The sequence below is a fragment of the Crinia signifera genome, chromosome 7 (assembly GCF_055691185.1).
Source record: "Crinia signifera chromosome 7, ASM5569118v1, whole genome shotgun sequence".
Taxonomy (NCBI): domain Eukaryota; kingdom Metazoa; phylum Chordata; class Amphibia; order Anura; family Myobatrachidae; genus Crinia; species Crinia signifera.
Genome location: NC_139223.1, coordinates 175935058 through 175962793, shown reverse-complemented (window position 1 = coordinate 175962793; position 27736 = coordinate 175935058). Strand labels below are relative to the sequence as shown.

The 27736-nt window shown below is 44.0% G+C and overlaps 1 protein-coding gene across 1 annotated transcript in view; it reads left to right on the top strand.

Annotated features, from left to right (window-relative positions):
- The window catches only part of CPS1 (carbamoyl-phosphate synthase 1), a 73101-nt gene that overhangs the window by 11242 nt on the left and 34123 nt on the right, over window positions 1-27736 (top strand). The window contains exons 4-21 of the mRNA XM_083154475.1: window positions 217-306; window positions 1361-1417; window positions 2212-2304; window positions 2757-2846; window positions 3382-3510; window positions 3597-3703; window positions 4911-5052; window positions 5132-5209; window positions 5349-5447; window positions 5686-5781; window positions 7866-8055; window positions 19306-19463; window positions 21263-21391; window positions 23692-23836; window positions 25781-25991; window positions 26074-26272; window positions 26462-26638; window positions 26891-27009. Of these exons, the coding sequence (XP_083010601.1) occupies window positions 217-306; window positions 1361-1417; window positions 2212-2304; window positions 2757-2846; window positions 3382-3510; window positions 3597-3703; window positions 4911-5052; window positions 5132-5209; window positions 5349-5447; window positions 5686-5781; window positions 7866-8055; window positions 19306-19463; window positions 21263-21391; window positions 23692-23836; window positions 25781-25991; window positions 26074-26272; window positions 26462-26638; window positions 26891-27009 (2309 nt within the window). The remainder of the gene's footprint in view (window positions 1-216; window positions 307-1360; window positions 1418-2211; window positions 2305-2756; window positions 2847-3381; window positions 3511-3596; window positions 3704-4910; window positions 5053-5131; window positions 5210-5348; window positions 5448-5685; window positions 5782-7865; window positions 8056-19305; window positions 19464-21262; window positions 21392-23691; window positions 23837-25780; window positions 25992-26073; window positions 26273-26461; window positions 26639-26890; window positions 27010-27736) is intronic.

Genomic DNA, 27736 nt, shown 5'->3' with positions numbered 1-27736 from the left:
CCCAGTATGTATGACTAGTCACTTGGCTGCAGGGTCATCCTGAGCACGCAGCCGGTGTGTGTCCCCTTATGCTCACACAGCACATTGTAACATGTACCTACTGTATACACGTGTATGTCATTCAACCGTAAAAATTTGTGTAGTAATACCATTGCAGGTTTTTTTTTTTATTGCAAGCACGGTTAATAATACAGTGTTCAATTATCATTGATTTAGGTATCTGGCCTGCTGGTCTTGGACTACAGTCATGAGTACAGCCACTGGGGGGCAGTGAAGTCTCTGTCGGAGTGGTTGCATGAAGAGAAGGTTTGTACAGATGCTGTTCATGTATTTGCATTAATTCACCTGTAGGTGGCGACAACCACAGGTGCTGTCAAGAGTAACTAAAAGGATATATTACAGCGGCAGGACTTACAGAAACCCAGTAGCACCTGTGTGATAAAGCTTTCAGTTCGCAAAGCCGAGTAGAACCCAGGATTTTGATCCCGTGTCCGACCACTTCACACTAAACCGGCCCATTATACATAAGGGGACCCGGATTAAGCCATTTTATAACCTGCGTTGAATTGCTGGGTTGATTGACCTGGGTTATTCAGTTTTGTGCTTTCACACCACACCTCGACCTGGCAATAACCTTGGTTATAGTTGCGATTTGAAAGGGGAACAAGTCTGTCATTTTGATGGCTTTCAACAAGTATCCATAGAAAACTTCAGGGCCAGTCAGCATTGGTGGTTCCTGGCATTATTATTCCGTTTTCTATTAAATTTATTAATTTTATTATTATTATTAACTAATTAAAAAAAAAGAACAGATAGAAGGGAGATGAGCCCCCCCCCCAACCATTATCTTATATAAAGGGGCAATTTGTTGCGGGACAAATTCACTACCCCAGCCAAACTTCCGTAGCGAATGCCTTCGGCGAATTTCACACTCACCGGGATGTTCGCTTAATAGTGGGCGGACACAGGGGGCACACACTTAGCCGACATCTCAGGTTACAGTAGACATCACATGACCAGGGTTGCAGAGATGGATGCCGGCGATCACATGACCAGACTCATGGAAGATCTCACTGTGAGTATTTTTGGTGTGAAATATACCCAGAGACGTTTACACTCTGTCCCTGCATACAATCAGTAATACATCCCTGCCAGGTATTCAGTTACCACATTGCGAGTTTTGGCGATTCCATTACATCGCACCAGCATCTTGGATTGTCTTTGCAAAAACAATATATCTAAATGACAGAACTTCATTCGTTACACTTAAAGTAAAAACGTAATTATCATGTTGCCTTTTAATTCATTTTAACCACAGTGTGAAGGAATACAATTAATTCTTATATTCTTTCCTCCCCAGGTTCCTGCACTATGCGGAATTGACACTAGAATGTTGGCAAAAAAGATCCGGGACAAGGTACAGACGATACCGCCACACAACCACTTTATATATAAGTTTATCTTTGATGATAAAATGATTCATTAAAAAAATGATGACCTACAAGCCAATGTTACCACAGATAATTACTGTAGGGCTGGTGCAAGGTTTCAGGTACATGATTAGTCAAAGCTCCAGGCTACGCCCCGTTTTCCCTCAGAACCCTCCTCCTAGCCCATCCCACACTGGACGTTTATATCAAATATCCTACAGAGATGACACCGATCATCTCTGCACATGGGCCTGTGGTTTCAGGGGGCCCACACCAAACTCATGTTTTATTAGTTAACTTCCGCTACAGCCGCTCCAAAAAAATCACAGCCAAAATGGCTGCCACACATGCGTAGTAGTGAAATTAGTCTCTGAAACACAACGGGCACCATGGTTCCAGAGACCTGCACATGCACAGTAGACCCTGGCGCAATTCTAGAGGCTACTGCACCGTGGAGAGGAGGGGGCTAAGAGACCATCACAAAATGTCCGCCCCCATACAGCAGACAGTTTCACAGAACTGTCTGCTATATGGGGGCTGACATTTTATGATGGTCAGTCTCCATAGCATCAGAATGAAGCCAGGAGGGGAGCCGGGACCACCGCAGCGAATACAGGTAAATCTGCGGGTCTGTGGCGGTAGCATTACAATAGCCCCACTGCCCCCGGCACCCACACTTACACAGCACCTATGTATTAATAAAATTGAAAAGGTGATTTATGTAAAAAAAAAAATTCTCCATTGGTATATGATATCATAGCAGAAGTATTTCTTTATGCAGGGCACTGTGCTGGGTAAAATTGAATTTGAAGGGCAGCCTGTGGAATTTGTGGACCCAAACAAGAGGAACCTGATTGCAGAAGTATCGACCAAGGTGAGATGATGTCACTTGTCACTGATGGACATCAAACCAATACCTTCCATACCCAATGGGGTTGATTCAGGTACCTGCTCCTGGAGGGGCTTATGTTATGGCAGGGGGACCCCACACTGGGAGTTATTCAGATGTGCTCGGAGTTGCTTCCTGATGCATGGGCATCTAACAAGTCTTCCGTGTAATTTGGAGGCGTTCGTAGTGTAGAGCAGGCTTGTGTATGACAGTTTGTGCCCAACCCTATTGATGGCGGTTGCACCCACAGAAGGAGAAGCAGTAGGCAATGCATCTCTCATATGGAGGCGGGCAGATACAGGCATTAGTACAAGGTAGTGAATCTGAGCACTTGTTGTTATGCGTGCGACTCGGAACCAGACACATACATACAGTAGTACGCCGAAGGAACCATAACAAAGTTCTTACACATGTTACTTTATTGCATGTAATTATAGGGTATCAAAGTATACGGCAAAGGGAATCCTGTGCGGATTGTGGCCGTGGACTGTGGAGTGAAACACAACATCATCCGTCAGCTGGTTAAGGTAAGACAGAGAGAGACGGAAGGGAATTGAATGCTGGATAGGAGATATAGTGCAGCATTGTAATAGAACCTCAGAATCTCCTATGTGTCGTTGCACTGTCGGGGGGGGGGGGGGGGGTCTGTTGGCTTTGTGCTCTGATTTCTTACAGAATGATACAAAACTATAATTTTTTATATTGATTTAACATTTTTAATGCATGGTGACCTTGATCACGTTCCAAAAAACAAAACCGTGTAACCATTAGCTTGTATGCTCATATCGAGATTCTATGATCTTTTTCTTCAAACCTTGCATAGGCAAATGCAAGGGAGGGAGATTCCAGTTGCCCAGAAACCACTACCACAATACTTTTTGCTGCGGCCATACCATGCAGTATTAGGGGTGACATGGATCTGCTGTGCATGGCCACTGGCAGTGTATTTATCTACTATTTACTATTGTTGGTCCTCTATAAAATAAGTCTGAAGCATTATATACACTGCACTGTTTATGAGGCATACTATACATATTTATTTATTTTTCTTTCCTAATGTAGCGAGGAGCAGAGGTGAATCTCGTCCCCTGGAATCATGACTTCTCCAAAATGGAATACGATGGTCTGTTAATTACTAATGGGCCCGGAAACCCAGAATTGGCCCAACCGCTAATACAAAACCTGAAGAAGGTAAGGCAGCGCCCCACAGCACTCAGACTCGTACACGCTGCGTGTGTGGTTTGGTAAGCTGATTTTCTCTATCCTCAAATCTTAAGGTCTTCAACAGTGACCGCAGCGAGCCTGTGTTTGGTATCGCCAAGGGTAATGAAATTGCAGCATTAGCAGCTGGTGCCAAGACATACAGGTTGCCCATGGCAAACAGGTAAGATGAAAGTTCGGAAATAATAAATGTGGTGGGCGGGAGCAGTTTAACAAGGGCCATCCGGGAATTCGGGAAGAAGACACTAACATTAAAAAACATTATTAGCGGCTGGTCAGGGACAGGTGATAATAGATGGAGGCAATGTAAATTTTATACACAATGAAGCAGTTTTTTTGGCAGTGCGCATGTGTCAGTCACACTGCAGAGGCCAGCATGGTCTTGCAATGATGGTCAGTATAAGTAGTTATTTGTAAAGTGACTGACAGTCAGGGAGCATTTTTGGGCAGTAACAGTGCGTGTATACTAAAATATAATGAGCTTTGTGGGTGTGTAATTTCCTGCGATTGCGATCTTGTATGCAGTCGAAACTGCTCCAGCCTCAGTCCCATTGACCAGTCTCCACTGCCATAGGTCAATATGGAAGGTTGATTGTTGATCGATGTATGTCTGATAGCTGCATCTTCGTACGCAAACTGCCATTCAGAGAGTCTCAATTCAAATCCCGGCAGCTGCATCATTTGCATATTTCTGCACAGCCGCTGAATACGCATTTGTGGTACCCCACTTTTATGGACCAAACCCATATAACATACTGTAAATATGTGGTCTTACTTTATTCAATTTTTTATTTATTTTTCCGGACAGCCAGGGGAGTAAAAACCTTATATATATATATATATATATATATATATATATATATATATATATATATATATATATATATATATATATATATATATACAGTATGTTATAGTGGTTTTATCTATACAAGTGGGTGTGGTGCACAAAAGTGGGGTACCACATACCATCCCACTAAATGATGCATGCTCTTTTGCATTTTACACATTTAAAGTTGCAGTGCTGGATGCATACATCTCTGAATCAGGCCTTAAACTGGCCATACATCTACAGATTTATTGTCAGATCTGGCTGGTTTGACAACACACAACGTGGTAATGGATGAGAGCAAATGACAGTTGACCATTTGCTGGAAATGCTGGAAAACTACCAAAAACTGTCATCCAGATATTACCAGGTTTTTGGTCTAACCAGCCAACAGATCTGACCATGAATCTGTAGATGTGTTGCCAGCTTTAGCCTGCTAACCTATTATATAATAACCTGCAGTAAGTACATGCAATTAGTACCTACATTATGGGATCTAGCATGTCTATTTTTGATATCTTATCTGTGTTCTTTCTTACAGAGGACAGAACCAGCCTGTTATGAATGCAATGAATGGGCAGGCCTTCATCACTGCCCAGAACCATGCCTATGGGGTGGACAGCAAATCTCTCCCTGCGGGCTGGAAGCCCCTATTTGTGAATATCAATGACCAGAGCAATGAGGTGAGGAAGGTTCCTAAGCCTATAATGTACTGTATATGAGTAAGAATATACCTAAATATGCCTTCATCTGTATTCACAGGGCATCATGCATGAGACCAAGCCAATCTTCACTGCCCAATTCCACCCAGAGGCCAACCCTGGCCCTACTGACACAGAGGTAGGGGGCAACAGCCTACACCCAATCATCAAGCAGGAGCATTATAAAAGTATTCTAGAAAATATACTATTATTAGCCTTATTATTGGTATGCCGTAATAGAGATGAATCTTTTATACTTACTATGTTTTTCTTTTTAGTTCCTGTTTGATGTATTCATGTCAATGATAAAGAAGGGGAAAGGCACCACGCTGACATCTGTAATGCCCAAACCAGCTCTGCAGTCTAAAAGAATTGATGTAAGATCTCCCACAAATGATCCCAGCCAAAATCGCCAGAATTATTAAAACCCACTTCTGCATCTCTGAATTAACTTCACTTTTCTTGTCTTTAAAATGTTATAAATTGTGACTTGGTTAGTCGATATCATAGTGCTCATCCCTTTTAATTGAAAGATTTATTTTTTAATGAATGCTAATGTACAGAAAATCATAAATCACTGTCCTGCTACTCGTCGTAAATCTCCCCATATTGCAGGTGTCTAAAGTCCTCATCCTGGGCTCTGGTGGTCTGTCCATTGGACAAGCGGGAGAGTTTGACTATTCCGGATCTCAGGCGGTCAAAGCCATGAAAGTGAGTGAAGGGTTTAAGCTTGACTATAGCACAGCAGCAACATTTTGTGTCATAAGGGTTACTAAGCAGCATGTGTGTTAGTAGAAAGTTCTGATTTAACTTTGAATTTATTAACAAAATACAATTACCTATTATCATTAATGCTTTTTATATAAATTGGGATCATAAAAAATTAAATAGTGTAGAGATTGGTTAAGACAGAGGATTACATCTGCTGCGGGACCTCCATTGGGAAAGTGATCTACCAGAACTGACAAATAATAAGGCGAGGCAGCATCCCAGGCACTCAGAACAGCAGCGCTGTTCGGAGCTTACCGAGCCAACCTGAATTTGGCCCATTATGAAGTAATACTTTTTCTGAGAATTGTAATGTATATACAGATACCGTCTCTGTCCTCATACATCTATCCTCAATACGCCACATGACACAAGATACCTGGTGCGAGTGAGCTGCCAGGTCCCGTGCTCCTTAGTAGATGTGAGAGGGGTTAGATGTGGTAATAGTGGGGCAGATGTATTAACCAGCGTTAAGTGCAAAAATGCACTTAACGCTGGTTAACTGGGGGGGGATTACGATTTTGCTAATGTATTACTAGCGCACCTAACGTGCGCTAGTGACAGCCCGCCGAGTTACACTCGGCGGGGCTGTCCCTGCAATCCCCCCCAGGGATTAACGGCCGGGGCGATGTATTAACAGCCTTCAAGGCGTTAATTCTCCCCGGCCGCTTCGCCAGCTCAGGGCTAGCGTTGTCCTATCCCCCACTATGGGGACAACGCTAGCCCTGCGTCTGGCTTGGGCTGCGCTGGAGATCTCGCGGTTTTTGCGAGATCTCGCGCATGCCCAGTGCGGCCGGCCGGGGGACAGGAGATAGCGCATCAGTATTAACTGATGCGCTATCTCCAGAAAGGGACATCGCCGAAGGGGGGAGTTAACGCTCCCCCGCTTCGGCAGACAAGATGTTAATACATCTTGTCGATGTCCCTTCCTGCTTCACCTCGCTATTGAGGCGAAGCATGAAGTATCATAGCGGCGCGATAAGCGCTGCTATGATACATCTGCCCCAGTGGTAGTTAGCTGCTGGGTGTGCGGGTACACTACAAATACCTGAAGTTGTGTACAGTAAGGTAAGTGGGGATGTACACCCTGTGCTTCACTTCCAATATCCAAATGATATTACATACACAGTGGTTCAGGTGAAAAAAATATATGGAAATTTTATTAATTTCAACGGGTTCAACAATAAAATAATAGCAGTAATAAAAATAATAGCAATAATAAAACACTGTGAAAACGTGATAAAATACGCTGTGGTATATACTGTATATATGTAAAATAATTTAAGATGACGGCTACTACCGGTATACATACACAAATGGACAGGGGGTCACAGGACTAACATAAAATAGTCCAGTGCTAAGGCCATGTAGGTGTAGCTTACAGTAAGTAGCTTTTGAAAGTCTTATAGTGCTCGTGACAGCGGTTTGAAGTAAGGTACCTGTTCCCAGGGTACAGGGGGTCTGCCGGCAGACTTACCTGTCAATGCCGTGTTGCGCAAATGGCATAGGCGGGATCTCCACATACATCGACTAATTTCGCCAACAAGGCTTCCTCAGGATGGTGTTTGTCTGAAAATTGTAACGTCTATATTGTAATGTATATATACAGATACCGTCTCTGTCCTCATACATCTATCCTCAATACGCCACATGACACAAGATACCTGGTGCGAGTGAGCTGTCAGGTCCCGGGCTCCTTAGTGGCAGCGCATTATGACTAGGATGCACCGGAAGACTTTGCAGATTAATATCATATGTGACATGGAAAAGAGCTGCGGCGGCTACATCGTAGTACTTCAATTAATTAGCGCAGTCCCCTGGTAATAGTCACATTGCATTGTCATATAGGCAAATTGTCAAAATCAAAGACCCCCAACCAGGGTTTCTGAAGGTCCTAGAGCGCAGAAAGGACAGCTGGATACATATATAATAACGTATTTGATTGTTCTGCGAAGGCGTAAAATGTACTACAGTACATTACTTGTGTAAGAAAGATACTAATGTCTCATGTGAACTTTGATCCACAGGAAGAGAATGTGAAAACAGTTCTCATGAACCCCAACATCGCCTCAGTCCAGACCAATGAGGTGGGCATCAAGCAGGCTGACACCGTCTACTTCCTCCCAATCACAACACAGTTTGTCACCGAGGTCATTAAGGCGGAGCGACCCGATGGGATCATACTGGGGATGGGCGGGCAGACTGCACTGAACTGCGGTGAGTATGCCACCCTGAGGGTCAGTATATCCGCAATATCTATATATTAATAGCAGAAAGAAGACTTTTGTGAGTGACATATTTCTATAATGCCATTGTCTGAGCAGGGCGCAAATTAAAGGTCTAGGTCCGTAGATTGTCAGATAAATATTGGTGCGGCTTTATTTCGTTGTCATGAGGCAAAAAACGTATGACATTTACAATGCATCACCACTGTGCTCTGGAAACTGTGACACCACCCACTAAGCAGGAATTTTTTGAAAATCAACTACTAATTGGGTAAAAAGGGTAAAATGTTCCACCCAGCATACCTTTCACCAGTTAAAACCGGTCACACCAGTTTTTACATTAACACCTTCCCGCCGCAGCCTGTTTTTGCCTTCCTGACAGAGCCCTTTTTTTAAAATCTGACATGTATCACTTAAGTGGGGATAACTTTTTTTTGCTTTTACTTATCCCAGTGATTTTGAGATTGTTTTCTCGTGACACATTGTACTTCAAGTTAGTGGTAAATTTGTGTCGATACAGTCTGTGTTTTTTTGTGAAAAATACCAAAATGTCGTAAAAAAATGGAAAATTTAGAAATTTTCAAAATGTTAAATTTTCTGCTTGTGAGACAAATAATCATACCACTCCAAATAGTTAATAACTAACATAGACCATATGTCTACTTTATGTTTCCATCATTATTACAACCTCCTTTTAATTTTTTTGGACACTAGGAGGCTTAAAATATGAATAGCAAATTCTCAAATTTTCAAGAAAATTTCAAACACTGATTTTTTTAGGGACCAGTTCAGTTCTGATGTGACTTTGAGGGAAGGAGCACCTACTTGATTTTGGAGCCTCCTTTTTATGAGAATATTTTTTAGGCACCATGTAGGTTTCTAGGCACCATAAGATGCTAAAAGTTAGGAACCCCCCCAAAAGTGACCCCATTTTGCAAACTACACCCCTCAGGGAATTCATCTAGGGCTATAGTGTACATTTCAAACCCCCAGGGGTTTCACCAATTGTGGTACAACTGGGCAGTGAAAATGAAAAATTAAATTTTTTACACAAAAATGCAGTTCTGGCTCAAAATTTTTCATTTTCACAAGGAATGAAGGAGACAAAGCACCCCAAAATCTGTGCCCCAATTTCTCCCGAGTACGGCAATGCCTCACATGTGACCAAAAAATACCATTTGGGTGCATGGCAGGACTCAGAAGGGAAGGAGTGATATTTGGATTTTGCAGCACAGATTCTGGTGGAATGTTGGTGGGTGCTATGTCGCATTAGCAAGACCCCCAAAGCACCAATACAGTGGAACCCCCCCACAAGTGACCCCATTTTGCAAACTACACCCCTCAGGGAATTCATCTAGGGGTATAGTGTACATTTCAAACCCCCAGGGGTTTCACCAATTGTGGTACAACTGGGCAGTGAAAATTAAAAATTAAATTTTTTACACAAAAATGCAGTTCTGGCTCAAAATTTTTCATTTTCACAAGGAATGAAGGAGACAAAGCACCCCAAAATCTGTGCCCCAATTTCTCCCGAGTACGGCAATGCCTCACATGTGACCAAAAAATACCATTTGGGTGCATGGCAGGACTCAGAAGGGAAGGAGTGATATTTGGATTTTGCAGCACAGATTCTGGTGGAATGTTGGTGGGTGCTATGTCGCATTAGCAAGACCCCCAAAGCACCAATACAGTAGAACCTCCCCACAAGTGACCCCATTTTGCAAACTACACCCCTCAGGGAATTCATCTAGGGGTATAGTGTACATTTCAAACCACCAGGGGTTTCACCAATTTTGATACAACTGGGCTGTGCAAATGAAAAATTACATTTTTTTACACAAAAATGCAGTTCTGGCTCAAAATTTTTCATTTTCACAAGGAATGAAGGAGACAAAGCACCCCAAAATCTGTGCCCCAATTTCTCCCAAGTACGGCAATGCCTCACATGTGACCAAAAAATACCATTTGGGTGCATGGCAGGACTCAGAAGGGAAGGAGTGATATTTGGATTTTGCAGCACAGATTCTGGTGGAATGTTGGTGGGTGCTATGTCGCATTAGCAAGACCCCCAAAGCACCAATACAGTGGAACCCCCCCACAAGTGACCCCATTTTGCAAACTACACCCCTCAGGGAATTCATCTAGGGGTATAGTGTACATTTCAAACCCCCAGGGGTTTCACCAATTGTGGTACAACTGGGCAGTGAAAATGAAAAATTAAATTTTTTACACAAAAATGCAGTTCTGGCTCAAAATTTTTCATTTTCACAAGGAATGAAGGAGACAAAGCACCCCAAAATCTGTGCCCCAATTTCTCCCGAGTACGGCAATGCCTCACATGTGACCAAAAAATACCATTTGGGTGCATGGCAGGACTCAGAAGGGAAGGAGTGATATTTGGATTTTGCAGCACAGATTCTGGTGGAATGTTGGTGGGTGCTATGTCGCATTAGCAAGACCCCCAAAGCACCAATACAGTGGAACCCCCCCACAAGGGACCCCATTTTGCAAACTACACCCCTCAGGGAATTCATCTAGGGGTATAGTGTACATTTCAAACCACCAGGGGTTTCACCAATTTTGATACAACTGGGCTGTGCAAATGAAAAATTACATTTTTTTACACAAAAATGCAGTTCTGGCTCAAAATTTTTCATTTTCACAAGGAATGAAGGAGACAAAGCACCCCAAAATCTGTGCCCCAATTTCTCCCAAGTACGGCAATGCCTCACATGTGACCAAAAAATACCATTTGGGTGCATGGCAGGACTCAGAAGGGAAGGAGTGATATTTGGATTTTGCAGCACAGATTCTGGTGGAATGTTGGTGGGTGCTATGTCGCATTAGCAAGACCCCCGAAGCACCAATACAGTGGAACCCCCCCCCACAAGTGACCCCATTTTGCAAACTACACCCCTCAGGGAATTCATCTAGGGCTATAGTGTACATTTCAAACCCCCAGGGGTTTCACCAATTGTGGTACAACTGGGCAGTGAAAATGAAAAATTAAATTTTTTACACAAAAATGCAGTTCTGGCTCAAAATTTTTCATTTTCACAAGGAATGAAGGAGACAAAGCACCCCAAAATCTGTGCCCCAATTTCTTCCGAGTACGCCAATGCTTCATGTGTGAACAAAAAATGGCAGGACTCAGAAGGGAAGGAGTGATATTTGGATTTTGCAGCACAGATTCCGGTGGAATGTTGGTGGGTGCTATGTCGCATTAGCAAGACCCCCAAAGCACCAATACAGTGGAACCCCCCCCACAAGTGACCCCATTTTGCAAACTACACCCCTCAGGGAATTCATCTAGGGCTATAGTGTACATTTCAAACCCCCAGGGGTTTCACCAATTGTGATACAACTGGGCAGTGAAAATGAAAAATTAAATTTTTGACACAAAAATGCAGTTCTGGCTCAAAAATTTTCATTTTCACAAGGAATGAAGGAGACAAAGCACCCCAAAATCTGTGCCCCAATTTCTCCCGAGTATGGCAATGCCTCATATGTGACCAAAAAATACCAGTTGGGTGCATGGCAGGACTCAGAAGGGAAGGAGTGATTTTTGGATTTTGCAGCTCAGATTCTGGTGGAATGAATTGTGGGTGCTATGTGGCATTAGCAAGACCCCCGAAGCACGGTGAAATGATGAACCTAATAATCCATAGATGTGTGGTATATTTTAAAACACTCCTTTATACATAGGCCGGGTTTGTCGGGGCAAGTTTCACAGTGGAAAATAGTATCCTTTCTTATTCCCTTTTTATAGCAAACTTTGCACCTTTTTTGTGTCCTGCCCTTTTTTGCAGTGGAGGGGATTTCGTTAGGAAAATGCTGCCCTGGTACAATACGGGGGCCAGTACTAGAAGTACTGGGGCCCTCTGCCTGCTGGTTCCCAAATATTAGGCCCTTTATGACTTCCTCTTGAAAGTGCATAAATGTCCCCCTCTGGCTGGTAGAACGGAATAGCACGTAAGCGTTATACAGTGCCATCTGGATGATATACACGGCCAGCTTCTTGTACCAGATTTTTGTTTTCCGCAGGGCACTGTACGGCTTCAGTACCTGATCTGAAAGATCCACTCCGCCCATGTACTTATTGTAATCTAGGATACAATTAGGTTTTGAGGTGTGGGTACTGGTACCTCGTACAGGGACGGAGGTGGTACTGTCTCCGTGAATTGTTGTCAGTATAAGGACATCCCTCTTGTCCTTATATTTGACCAACAACATATTTTCGGTGCATATTCCCCTGCTTTCACCCCTTCTCAGTACTTGGGCAATGTGCGTTTTTGGGAGGCCTCTTTGGTTCTTGCGCACAGTACCGCAAGCTGCTGTACCTCTTGAACCAAGGGCCTTAAACAGGGGGATGCTAGTGTAAAAGTTATCCACATAGAGGTGATAACCTTTATCCAGGAAGGGGTGCACTAAATCCCAGACAATTTTTCCACTAACACCTACGAGGGAGGGGGGGCATTCTGGCGGTTCAATTCTTGAATCCTTCCCTTCATATACCCTAAACCTGTGGGTGTACCCCTGAGGTGCTTTCACACAGTTTATAAATTTTTATGCCATACCTTGCCCTCTTACTGGGAAGGTACTGGCGGAATTTAACCCTTCCTTTAAAATGTATAAGGGACTCGTCGATACAAATACATTTTTCAGGGATGTACAACTCTGCAAATTTGGCACTGAAATGATCAATGACCGGCCTGACTTTGAATAGCCGGTCAAAGGTGGGATCATCTCTGGGTGGGCACTGTGCATTATCGGTGTAATGTAAAAATGTAAGGATTGTCTCAAAACGAGTCCGAGTCATGGCCATACGGTAAAGTGGGGTGCTGTACAGAACATCTGTACTCCAATATTGCCTAATTTCTGGCTTTTTTACTATGCCCATATGTAACACCAGACCCCAAAACATCATCATCTCTACTGCATCTACAGGGGTCCACCTAGCAAATGATGACGTGGGGTTTTGAGCAATAAACTGCTGGGCATATAAATTACTTTGGTCCATCATTAAATTTATAAAATCATCAGAGAAAAATAATTTGAAAAAGTCAATTTCTCTGAGACCTGTTGAATCAAATTGGATTCCTGGGATGGCCAAAAACTCAGGAACCTGGGGCTCTAAATTGTCTGGTGGTGGGGTCCATACGGGATCAATCATTTGGGGGGGGGGGGTCTCAGCTGCTCTACGGGGGCGTCTTTGAGGGGGTCCCTCATCACTAGAGGAGGAAGATGAGGTTAAGACGAATCCTTCAAATTCCCCGCTTGCATCACTGGCTGTGTCAGAGTCAGAGGCAAGCATGGCATATGCCTCCTCCGCTGAATACATTCTTCTGGATGACTGGGATGACATTTGGGATGCCATTTTTATGTTTCTGTAAGTGTAATGTTTCAACACGTGTATAGTGTAGGGGGGGTACAAACTTTATTTCAACACGGGTGGTATGTAGTGTGTATGTAGTGCAGAAAAAAAAAATACTTTATACAGGAATTTGATCCCAATAAAAAAAAAAAAAAAATGATATCAACCCTGTGCCGAAAATGCTGTTCAGTGATGTACGTCACTGATCAGCGCTCAGCGGCCACAGGACACCCACAAAAGCAACGTGGGTGTAAAAACAATTTAAAAAAAATAAACCACAGCACTCTCCAAAAAAAAAACAATTTAAAAAAACCGCAGAAAAAAAATTATATCAACCCTGTGCCAAAAATGCTGTTCAGTGATGTACGTCACTGATCAGCGCTCAGCGGCCACAGGACACCCACAAAAGCAACGTGGGTGTAAAAACAATTTAAAAAAAATAAACCACAGCACTCTCCAAAAAAAAAACAATTTAAAAAAACTGCAGAAAAAAAAATTATATCAACCCTGTGCCAAAAATGCTGTTCAGTGATGTACGTCACTGATCAGCGCTCAGCGGCCACAGGACACCCACAAAAGCAACGTGGGTGTAAAAACAATTTAAAAAAATAAACCACAGCACTCTCCAAAAAAAAAAACAATTTAAAAAAACTGCAGAAAAAAAATTATATCAACCCTGTGCCAAAAATGCTGTTCAGTGATGTATGTCACTGATCAGCGCTCAGCGGCCACAGGACACCCACAAAAGCAACGTGGGTGTAAAAACAAAACCCCACTGCACTCTCCCAAAAAAAAAAACTGCAGATCAGTGATGCAGTGATGCAACACTGATTAGCAGTGAGGGGCAGCAGGCACACAACTGTGGGTGCAACCTGACAGGGTATATATATATAAAAAAAAAAAAACCCTGGACCCCAAAAAAGGTGCTGATCACTTAGTTTATACTGATCAGCACAAAAGGGGGGGCAGCAGTCAGTTGCACAGGCAGCACAACCTTTGGTGCAACTGACAGGTATATATATATATAAAAAAAAAAACCCTGCACCCCCAAAAAGTTGCTGATCAGCACAGATATACTGATCAGCACAAAAGGGGGGGCAGCAGACACAAAATATAGCACTCTCTATCACTCTCTGTCACTATCTCTCACTATCTCTCACTATCTGTGACTCTATGACACTGCAGCAGCAGCACACAGGAAGTCACAAGATCCAGGAAGCATCCAGCTGCTGGCAGCACGCTACCAGCGGTGATCAGGTAAGTATCAGGCAAGGATCAGGTCAGTATATCACGACAGATTGGCACGGTGACCGCTCTGCACGCAATTCCAGACCGGAATGGCGTCTGCAGCGCAGTCACCGTTAGTTTAAATCACGCGCCATGGCTGTGATTGGTCCGTCGGTCCGACGGACCAATCACAGCCTTGGGGGCAGGTGGGGTGAGGTGTGGTCATCACCGGTGACCCCCTCACGCCCCCTCCCACCCGGCGGTGATTGATCCCTGTGTTACCGAGCGTCTGATTCGCCGGTAACACAGGAAAACGCTGCGACTGGCTGTTCACATTGAACAGCCAATCACAGCGATCGCCGACGGGGGGAGGCATCGCCGCCCCCCCTGGGCATGCAGGGACATGTCTGCTGTCAGGGACAGCAGACATGTTTAAACTGTCACCGCGTCTATAGACGCGGTGACAGTTTAAAGTCATGACGTATATATACGTCATGTGTCGGGAAGTACATCCCGGCCATGACGTATATATACGTCAAATGTCGGGAAGGGGTTAAAGCAAAAATAATCAATAAAACTTAAAGGAGATGTACTAATATTTGGAGAGTGATAAAGTGGATGGATAGAAAGTACCAACCAATCAGCTCCTAACTGTCATTTTACAAGCAGTGTCTAAAGAAAGGAGCTGATTGGTTGGTAGTTTATCTATCTGCTTTATCACTTTCCAAGTCTTAGAACATTTCCTCACATGAGCTATAGATGGACATGTGACCTGGCATATCAGATGTCAGGCAGATCATACTACAACCATAACACAATGGGATACAGTATGTAAGGTTTGTTCAGAAGATGCATGCAGTATTTTAGTAGTACATTTTGTTATATATATATATACTAGGTGATTCATCGCGCCCTACGGGCGCTCTTCACACCGTCGTCAGGGGCTGCGCCCCCTTAAACTGTGAATGCAGTTATTGCGTGAGTGAGGGTTGGGTGATATGGGTGGGTGGGAGGTGCTTGTGGGTGGTGTGGGTGTGTGAGTGGTGGGTTTGGGGTGGGGTGGTGTAGGCTAGTTTGGCTAGGTGTAGAGTGCAGGGGTTGTTGCTATAGTGGTGCAAAGATAATGTGTGTGGTTTAATTGTGTGTGGGGGTGGGTAGGGGGTGCGGTGTTGTGGGGTAGGGGTATGTTGGGTTAGGGATTTTGTTGGAGTGGTGTAGGAAAGTTTAGGTAGGTGTAAAGTGCATGCGTTGGTGGTATAGTGGTGGAAAGAGAGTGTGTGTGTTATTAGTTTGGGGTGGGGGTGGATTGTGGTATTGGATATGTATTTGGTTTGGTGCAGGCTAGGTAGCGTATAAACACATTGTAGGCGTTGGTTGAATAGGAAACCAATGTTACCTGTGATCCGTTGGTGGTATAGTGCAAAGTCTGTTCTCCTCGTAGGTCCGGGCTGGCGTCGGCAGAGAGGCAGGTGTGAGGGTAGTTGGAGGTTTGTGGGCACGGCAGGACGGGGTGGCAGGTACCGGGCACAGTTGCAATTATTAGGCGCCTGTGCGAGTGTGAGTGGGTCGCGGTGGTGGCGGGAGGAGCTAGCAGGCTAGTCAGCACTGTGCGTAGCATGTTGGGGTGGCAGTTCCCGCGAGAGTGGGAGTCTGCTGCCTTGAACCTTTCTGGCCTGTGCATGTTCCTGCGATACTTCTGCGAGCGCAGGTGCCGGGCAGGGTGTTCTCTTATATAGTTGTCTACATGTGGCATATGTTGGTGGTGTGATTGTAGGTGTGTGGTATAGCAGAAAGGGGGGCACAGGGTGGTTGGGAGGGAACAGTGAGGCAGGACGGTAGGGGACAGGGAGGCACAGCGCAGTTAAGAGGGGACAGGGAAGCACAGGGCGGTTCGGAGGGGACAGTGAGGCAGGACGGTAGGGAGGAGACAGGGAAGCACAGGGCAGTTGAGAGGGGACAGGGAGGCACAGGGCAGTTGAGAGGGGACAGGGAGGCACAGGGCAGTTGAGAGGGGACAGGGAGGCACAGGGCAGTTGAGAGGGGACAGGGAGGCACAGGGCAGTTGAGAGGGGACAGGGAGGCACAGGGCAGTTGAGAGGGTACAGGGAGGCACAGGGCAGTTTAGAGGGGACAGGGAGGCACAGGGCAGTCCAGAAGGGACAGTGAGGCAGGAGGGTAGGAAGACGACAGGGAGGCATAGGGCAGTTCGGAAGGGACAGGGAGGCACAGGGCAGTTCGGAGGGGACAGTGAGGCAGGAGGGTAGGGAGACGACAGGGAGGCACAGGGCAGTTCGGAGGGGACAGGGAGGCACAGGGCAGTTCGGAGGGGTGGATTTTACCATCTGTAGAAATGGTGACACCTCATACACAGGTGTGCCTGCAGCAGCGCTCCATCCTAGCCCCCAGATTCATACACACATATATAGCAGTGACACACACACACACACACACATATATATATAGCAGTGACTCATACACACATATATAGCAGTGACACACTCACATATATAGCAGTGACTCATACACACACAGTGGCGGATTCAGGGGGGGGCACCCGGGCACGTGCCCCCTGTCATTTATTTTGTAGCTGAGGACCAGGGCTTTCCAACGAGCCCAGCCCCGTGCCTCTAGCCCCCCGGGAACCGGAGATATCACCTGGCAAACCTGTAACGTTTTTTCCCCATAGGATAATATGGGACCCGTCAATTCCGACCCCCACCTGGTTCCGACGGCTGCCAGTTCTCGTACTGGCATCACAGAAGCCTGGGGTTGATTTCATTCAATTCCAAATCGCTGGGCCTTCAATATGATATCAGGCTGGTCCAAATCGGTCAATCAGTTCCAGAGATATTGCGTGTAAACCGATTTTTTTTATTTTTTAAATGTCATTTCATGGCTGTTCATGTTCTTTGAGGGCAGATTACTCTAGAACCAAATGTTCCAGTTTCACTGGAACAAAATCATTCAAAGCCCACTCAAAAGTTCTTCAATATAATACTTGTCTCATGTAAATGGGTCAGTTGGTTCCGAAGATATAGCCGGTTAAACTGGTTAAAGGGGGGAGGGGTGGTTTTCTCTACCCCTCACACCAGAAAATGCAGGGACTAGGCTGGTATAAAAGGGGCCAACCTGGAAATGCATTTTCTGGTGTGAAAGGGGTATTATTTCAAATAGCCGGGACCTGCAGTGCTCTGAATACAGCCAGGCTCTGCCACTGTCAGTGGCTATCACTTCTGCCTGGCGGCGGCTGTCCCCCATTTACCACGAGCATGTATTCCCCCTTGGCAATGAGCATGTAATCCCACATGGCAACAAGCATGGAACCTCTGGCAATGAGCATAGAACCCTTGGCAATGAGCATGTAGAGAAGCAGCACTTATGTAGCATAATTTTTAATAGGCATTATGGTGTTTGGCATAACACATAATGGACATAATGGCGTGTAACTTAACGTGTAATATGGTGTAAATGTTTAATGCGAGCCTTTGGTGGACAATGTCCCTATTTATGAAGTGTATTGTGAATTTTGGCTTAATCTGTGTGGCATTATGTGAATTCTGGCTCAATCCATGTGGCATTATGTGAATTTTGTCTCAATCCATGTGGCATTATGGGAATTTTGGCTCAATCCATGTGGCATTATGTGATTTTTTTCCCAATCCGTGTGGCATTATGTGAATTTTGGCTCAATTCTGTGTGTGTTATTATGTAAATTTTGGCTCAATCCATGTGGCATTATGTGAATTTTGACACAATCCATGTGGCATTATTTGAATTTTGGCTCATTCCATTTGGCATCATGTGTAAGGGGCAAGTATAATGGGGTCTAGTATTTTGTTGCATAATGTGTAGAAGTTGTATATGGTGTTGACACGCACCCTGTTGAGTGGCCACACACCCTTTTCCGGAGCGCGCCTTCGGCGCGCGCACAACTACATCCTTCACTTTTGTCGCCATGGTGGGCCTGCGTACTTTAAATGCCAGGGCCTATTTTTAATTCCATTCCCACCCTCTCCTGCCGCTCTCTTAGCATGTACACTGGCACCACTAACACCGCCCCTCCCCCACCCAAACCCTTTTTTATCATGGTGCCCCCCCTGTCATTTTATCCTGGATCCGCCCCTGTACACACATATATAGCAGTGACACACACACACAGCCCCTTCCCTGTGTCACACTCAATTTTAGGCTGTGCTGCTGTCTCTGAAGCTGCTGGCTGGCATGGCACTGTATGTAGCACAGTGCCGTTAAGCCCTGCCCCCTTTTCGGACCTCCGGCTGCCTCTCCTGCAGTTCAGCTGCCATGATTTATTTATTATAGGTAGTGGGGGAGGCTGGGGTAACTTGTACCCTGTGCCTTACTCTTACTGCAAAACATGCTGGATGAAAGTGAAAGTAAGCCACTGCTCCGGGCAGGAAGGGCTGCTGGGAGCTGTAGTTTAGTTTGTTTCATCTAAGCAATATGGATTCTGGCTGGGAGTGTGTGCATATAGCTGGGTGGGGTAAGGGTGGAGTTTCATGTGTGACCCTGCCCAGCGTTATATACACACTCCCAGAATGATTGACATATATATAAGAGATATATCTAATAAGATAAGTATACATATCAATGTTTGTATCAACCTGTATTTCTTTCATGCAGGAGTGGAACTCTTCAAACTTGGGGTGCTTAAGGAGTATGGCGTCCGAGTACTGGGCACCTCCGTGGAATCCATCATGTTCACAGAAGACAGGCAGCTTTTCTCGGACAAGCTAAATGAAATTAAGGAGCCCATTGCTCCCAGCTTTGCTGTGGAATCGGTAAGACCGCTGCCTGCCTCTGACAGACAGGAATATGATGTGTACGTCTCTATGGTGCGACCGATGTTGGCATCTAAAGACGCACATAGACGTATTTCACTGTCTAAAGATGCTCAGTCAGATACTTGCTCAATGTCTGGGGATTCTGCTTCCTCAGGCCACCACCGCTGGGTCTGGCGCTCCCGCTCCCATTAAAAATTTCCCTCCCAAAATGGCCATCTCCTCCTCTAGCATCATAAATAAAGTCACCTTTGAGGCAGCTGCCATTTTGGGAGGGACGTTATCAATAGGGGCAGGTGCAACAGGACCGCTGTCAAGAATATGTAGTAATACCCCCCACAAATTCTATGTCCAATTCAGAATCATGCCCTGTATGTAGCCCGTTTCACACAAACTCTCTTCATTTGATTAAAAACATCTTTAAAATGTTTTATTAATTTGTATTTGAGGACTAGAGGCAAATTTACTAAAGCTTCTAAAAATGAAAAGTGGTGATGTTGCCCATAACAACCAGACTGTCTTTAATTTTCTAGCATTCAAAATAGAAATCATAGAGAGAATCAGATTGGTTGCTATGGGCAACATCAACTTTTTTCATTTTTAGAAGCTTTAGTAACTAGCATTAAATTGTGGAAGAGATATTGAGAATGTATTGGTTTTAAGTGAATTTATGGCAGGTTAATAATACGTGAAAGACTGTGTTATATCCCTATTTCATATGCTACTGTATGTATACTGTGTATATATATATATATATATATATATACACAGTGGTCGAAGTGGAAATTTTGAAGTGGGGGTATGGAAATTTTGAAGTGGGGGTATGGAAAAGTAAAGAGTGAATATAGTGCGCACCTTCGGACACCCCCCTGTCCATCAACGTCCCCTGCCAGACTGCCCCGTTGTACAGGGGTATTACAAAAGCACAATATGTGCTGCTGAGTGATCAGAGAGCATCCTGAGGGGGAAAAAAAACTTTTTTTTTTATCTTCAGATTAAAGTGGGGGTATGCCATACCCCCGTATACCGCCCCACTTCGACCACTGTATATACATATACACATATATATATATACTTCCCAAATGTGGTTCAGCGCCCTTTACTCAATTGATAGTCCATACATCATTTCTCCAAGATAACAATTTATTAAAATCTTCAAAGTTTGATTGACCATCTGGCCGTACAACAGAATACCAACGCGTTTCGTCCTAAGACTTCATCAGGGGATTGTATACAGTCAATTGCACTGGTAGAGATTATTTGTTCTGAAAAGAGCTCGGCCTGTTACAGTCTCTCTCAGGGACCTCTATCTCTTGCAAGGAAGGAAAGTAGAATACTAATAGCATTCTACTTTCCTTCCTTGCAAGAGATAGAGGTCCCTGATAGAGACTGTAACAGGCCGAGCTCTTTTCAGAACAAACTAATCTCTACCAGTGCAATTGACTGTATACAATCTCCTGATGAAGTCTTAGGACGAAACGCGTTGATATTCTGTTGTACGGCCAGACGGTCAATCAAACTTTGAAGATTTTAATAAATTGTTATCTTGGAGAAATGACGTATGGACTATCAATTGAGTAAAGGGCGCTGAACCACATTTGGGAAGTGTATGTTGTATGTAAGTTACCCGGCCCTCGGGTAACATTGTGGTATAGCAGCCTCAGTATATATTGTTAAAAGAAAGTTCTTCTGTTTGATATTGTTAAGCGCGTCGTGGAGTATTGTGTTTTATATATATATATATATATATAGACGTAACAATGTTTTATTAATACCACAACAAAAATGTTTACTTGTAGGTGAAAGATGCCCTGGATGCGGCTGACAAGATTGGCTATCCGGTTATGATTCGGTCTGCGTATGCCCTGGGCGGCCTGGGGTCAGGTCTCTGTCCCGATAAGGAAACACTCACAGACCTGGCAACCAAGGTAACAGAGAATTACTCAGCAAGGTCCATTCACCTGTCTCAGGGCCAGATGTACTAAGCTTCAAAAGTGATAAAATGGAGTGTGATGAATAACCAACCTATCACCTCCTACCTGCCATGTCACAGACTGTTTGAAAAATGTCTGGTAAGATCTCATTGGTTGGTGGTTTATCACTCTCCATTTTATCACTTTTATAGCTTATTACATCTGGCCCTCAGTGAGCAGCACATCCCAAGTGGTCAGGGTACTAATCACATTATAAGGCATTGCATATTTATGACCACAGAAAAAACGTTCTATCTATGTTAGACAGGGTTCCATTGTATAGATAGACACTTTCTACAGGGGCAAACGCAGGACTTTTTTGGTGGTGGGTAAAAAATAAATATTACTAAGTTCCACCCCTCTCAGCAAAATGCAGCAATTCTTGGGTCTATCTGGAGGGGGCAGGGCTAAGATTATACTACTCTAATGTGTTTTGTCATATTGGCTCCACGTCCTGCCCATAGACCCATGAATTGCCATGAGGGGTGTGTCTTTGTATTATCCTGCTTGCTCTGCCATGAGGGGCGGGGTTTGAATTATCATGCTTGCTTTGCCATGAGGGGCGGGGTTTGTATTATCATGCTTGCTTTGCCATGAGGGGTGGGGCTTTGTATTATCATGCTTGCTTTGCCATGAGGGGTGGGGCTTTGTATTATCATGCTTGCTTTGCCATGAGGGGTGGGGCTTTGTATTATCATGCTTGCTCTGCCATGAGGGGCGGGGTTTGTATTATCATGCTTGCTCTGCCATGAGGGGCGGGGTTTGTATTATCATGCTTGCTCTGCCATGAGGGGCGGGGTTTGTAATATCATGCTTGCTTTCTCTCTTCAGTCATGGGGGTTTCTAGGTACTCAGGGGCAGATTTATTAAGCTTGGAGAAGAGATAAACTGGAGATAAAGCGGAGAAAAGGTAAAAGGAGATAAAGCACCAACCAATCAGCTGTGTTTGAAAAAGACAGTTGGGAGTTGATTGGCTGTTGCTTTATCTCCATTTACCTTTTCTCCGCTTTATCTCCTTTTACCTTTTCTCCGCTTTATCTCCAGTTTATCTCTTCTCCAAGCTTAATAAATCTGCCCCTCAGATCCCACACCCCCTCCTTCCGTTTTAGTGGTCTAGATAGTTAGTCAATATGTCCACACCATATAGCCAACATGCATTGGGTCAAAAGGCAACATGGTCAAAAGATTGTCAAGTAAAATGTAGACACCGTTTAAGGTAGACAGGTAAAGAAGGTCAACCGGTTCAAAGGGCCAACATGACAATTATCGACACAAGTTTTTGGTGGTTTTCACATACATTTCAACATTGCTTGATTTACCGTCTATGTGGAGTACGATTGGGAGTAGGAACCTGTCTCAAGCAGCAGCAGTGGAGCGAGCCACCTTCCCTGAAGCCTGGTGAGCAAAGCGACCCCACATGGGTTTACGTTTGCGATCAATGGTCACGTACAATGGAATACGGGAAAAATCACACCCAAAAAACTTGTGTAGACCTTTTCTGCTGTCTACCTTTCCCATGTCAACCTAATGCATGTTGACCACATAGGATTAATCTAATGATTGTAGGTCTATACACCTGTAATGGGGCGTACAGATGTGTCGATCCAGTAGACGTCGATACCAATTTGATATCAACGGTTGCCGGGACCCGGCATCGAAGAGGCGAAGGGGAGGGAGGGATGGGCTGCGCATTGACAGCGTGCAGGGTGGGGTTCTGCATAGAGTAGCATTACTCTGCCAGGCAAGTCTGTTTCTGCTTTCTTTTCCGATGCCGCGCATCAAGATCAAATCTGCAGTTAACACTGTTTGATTTAGATTCAATTTTGCATCTTTGCGGGTTTGACCTGTAAATTTGACCTGTACATTTATTTTAATAGTATTAAGTGCAAAATACGCTTGCAATTTGAACTTAATATTATTGGCTGCTTTCAATTTCCCAGTGAAACCCTACTGGGAAGCGTTCACTACTTCGAAATCCAGCCCAGTAACTCAAATGTAGGAAGATCAAGGTTTAGAAATGAAGGATGCCCATTGAGGTTTGGTGCCATTTTGGATGTGTAGATGTGTCTCCCATACATACTCAGTAAGATATAACTTTGCCAAAAAATGTGAATAAATATCATCAATAAAACGTGCATTGTTACATAAAATGATATCTAAAAACTGTAATTAATTTCCTTAACTCCTGTATGTGATTTACAGCACCGGTTACAACTAAATAAAATATATACTTTTCACTTTGTTTCCTGTTCTAGGCTTTGGCAATGACCAACCAGATTCTGGTGGAGCGATCGGTTGTAGGCTGGAAGGAGATTGAGTATGAAGTGGTTAGAGATGCAGCAGATAACTGCGTTACTGTGTGTAACATGGAGAATGTGGATGCTATGGGGGTCCACACAGGTGAGTCAGGGTAGATTTCAGGGGGACTTTACACTTGGGGGGGTGTATCAAACTTTGGAGAGAGATAAAGTACCGACCAGCCAGTTTCTGCCTGGATGTGTTTGAAGAATGACAGTTGGAAGCAGGTTGGTTGGCACTTTATCTCTCCAATGTTTGATTTACATGTTAAACTGTAGTGAAACAAACAATACACATTGTTCATGGAATTTCTTGATTAGCAGTATGGGATTGCAGTGCTGAGGGGGAAGCAGTGTGGTATTGGGGGGCGGCACAACGTTTTGTTGGTGGGTTGTTACATGTTAATGCTTCTAATTGATATTTTGTTTGACCTCAGCAGAGGAAACACTACCATAACTACAAACATATACACAATAAGATTTGCAGAACACAACAATATAATGCTGTTTAGTCTAAACAGTTATACCCCTTTCAGACAGAAAATGAAATTACCGGGTGAAGCAGTTCTACCCAGTAATTTTGTGAATAACACGGGTCCTTTTTCTGTGTGAAAGGGCACACCCGTGTCGTAAATCCTGTGTCTCTGACCCTGGAATTGACCAGGGTCGAGGACACGGGATTTATGACCCGTGTTGACCCTTTCACACAGAAGAAATACCCGTGTTATTCAGCAAATTACCGGGTAGAAATTTTCAACTCGTTAATTTGTTCTTCTGTGTGAAGGGGGGGGGTCACTTTTCTGTCTGAAAGGGGTATTACAGAATTTTGAAGTCAATTTAAACCCTACTTTAAGAAATTTCCTGCATTTTATGGGCATACAGTATTTATCATAAATACTGTGAACACCCATTTCAAATTATTTTAGTATCACCAGACTGTACTAAAAGGCATTTGGAGGAGAACTACAGTAGCACATTTCTCCACCAAGACCATATAGTTTGCATTACAGATCGCTGATGGCCGTCATCTGACCACTGTGTCCCTGCCATGACCCTTGGTTCAATAAAGTGATGCTGTGAAGTGGCAACTCAGTTTAAAGTACCAGGAGTCACGACAGGGGAAGGGGGAGGAGTCACAGGGCATAGCCAGCAGTTCAAATGGGAACAATAAGAAAATCCTGAGAATTACAGCAAGTGGATTTACAAGTACAGAGCTTCCTCGCAAGCTCTGTACCTGCATTCAACAATTGATAGATCCCTGTGGAATATTCATGTTGATCTTGTCATATTTATTACATCGCAATCGCATCTTAAGGTGTGTACACACGGTTAGATGTGGAATTCGATCTGGCATTCAATTTGATTTCTACTATATAGTCTTGCCTAGCAAGATTATTTTTTTATTTGGATTTCCACTAAACGTGAATCTGCATTGAATGTTGCTAAAAGCATTCAATTATTTTGACTCGATTTCCATTCGATTTTGACTATATAGTGAAAATGTAATGTTATATCTAACCGTGTGTACTCAGCAATAGAGACAGAATGTGATAAATATGCCCCTAAGCCATGTTCAACCACACGTAGATGTCTCCTATATAAAAATATGTCATTTTGAATATTCCTGAGTATTAGTCTTGTCCAACCACACTGCCGGGATGTCCTTTATAACTATGTCATATATTTGAATTTTGGTTGCTGCCTCTAGTAATAGGTTGAAACAGAGTCTACTGGTTAAATTCACTTTCTGTAGATGCGAGCAGGCAGAACGAGGTTGTTGCATAAAACTCAATTACATTATGTAAATGCATGAACCCGAGAAATGTAAAATTAATTTACGAATGTTAAGTTGTTACATACTAATTTTATTATTACAAAAGAACTAATAATAGTTCTACTCATCTATATATTCATCAATCTGAGACCATTTTTCTGAACAATTTAACATTTAAGAAAAGCCGCCAAGCCAATATGACAAATGTTCTTGGCCATGTGGGTTGAACAGACATTTAACTAACTGACCACATACGTTTCTTTAAATGAACAGGGGACTCGATTGTCGTAGCTCCTTGTCAGACACTGTCCAATGAAGAGTGCCAGATGCTGAGGGCTGTTTCAATTAAAGTTGTGCGGCACTTGGGGATTGTCGGTGAATGCAACATACAGTTTGCTCTACATCCCACCTCTCTGGAGTACGTTATCATTGAAGTCAATGCCAGGCTCTCCCGTAGCTCTGCTTTAGCTTCCAAGGCCACAGGGTAAGATGGAAATTTAGATCAACATACAGATGGTTAATGGTCTGGCACTGTAAGGGTATTGTTCATGTACGACCTTTTGTAGGTACCCCCTGGCCTTCATTGCGGCCAAAATTGCCTTGGGTATACCCCTACCAGAGATCAGGAACGTTGTATCAGGAAAGACCACAGCCTGTTTCGAGCCCAGTCTGGACTACATGGTGACCAAGATACCTCGGTGGGATTTAGATCGTTTCCATGGTGCCTCAGGATTGATTGGCAGCTCCATGAAGAGTGTAGGAGAGGTGAGAATCCTACGTCTAGGTTCCTGATGTGTGTGTCAACCCATTATTACCCACACCCCCATTGGTTGACCTATTTTAACTTTCAAAGAGTACTGAGCACAATAGTGTCTTCCAGGTACAACTTTTGTGTTAAGTTCTTTGATGAGTTAGAAGACATTATACAGTACATTTCTTGCTGCCCCTTTGCAGGTCATGGCCATTGGTCGTACATTCCAAGAAACTTTCCAGAAGGCCCTGAGAATGTGCCATCCATCAGTAGATGGCTTCACCGCAAACCTTCCTATGAACAAAGCATGGGCATCGGACGTCAACCTAAGGAAAGAGATGGCTGAGCCCACCAGCACCCGTGTCTACAGCATGGCCAAGGTGACGAGAGAGATCTGTAATAGTTGAGTGTAAGGGATAGCTGAACGATGGTGTTCTGCAATTTCAGGGTTTCCAAGAAATGTAAATTATGAGCATGTGAAGATTTTATAAGGGTTAAAATACACTAAAACATAATAACAATATATTAAAAATGAGAAACTAGTAGTATTATAGTGTATAGGCAATAAAATGCTCCAGGAAACAGAAATCTCTGGGTGACACTAATTTTCCACACGTTATGATTTGTATTAGGCTCTGGAAACAGGAATTTCGATTGATGAAATCAACAAGCTCACGGCTATTGATAAGTGGTTTCTGTACAAGATGCAAGACATCCTTAGCATGGAAAAGACCCTGAGAGGAAGCAAGAGGTAAGAGCCAGCCATCATTGTTCGTGTGGTCAGGCTGTACGGAAGGGTTGTTAGGGTCACATACTAGGGAGTAGGGTAATGGGGAAATACTTATCAGAACATTGGAGGATCGGACGACTGACTCAGAAGAAAATCACATGACCAACAGGAAAACCACCACTGCAGCCGCCAGTAAAATAGTCATCGCTGGGCCACCAAGATGAAATATCGAAATTCTAACATGTCAACATTCTCATGTGAACACGATGAAACAAATAAACCACCAAAGTTCAGGATCCTAATCCACCAAATTATTGGACTCTAGGGCAGGCCAAGATGACCTGTGGCTCTCCAGCTGTTGTGAAACTACACATCCCAGCATGCCTTGCCATTGTTTTAGCATTCCCTCATACCAAAATTATGGCAAGGCATGCTGGGACTAGTAGTTTCAAAACAGCTGGAGGGCCGCAGGTTGTACCTGCCATGTCCTAGTGGAATGGGGTGTGGCCCTCACGCACTGGACCCATGAGGATTTCTTCTATATACTAGTGGGCCAGTCCAAGCCGAAACCTCCCACTACAAATTCAGCAAGTGGGTTGTGTAGGAGTTTGACAGTTCTCAGTCTGGTTTTGATTCAGACCTGTTCGCTAGGCTGCATATCCTCGCGTATACAAAATAGAAGTCAGTCTAAACTAAAGGGGGCGGGCACTGATGTCAGCTGACCACCCCACAGCAGGCAACCCCACGC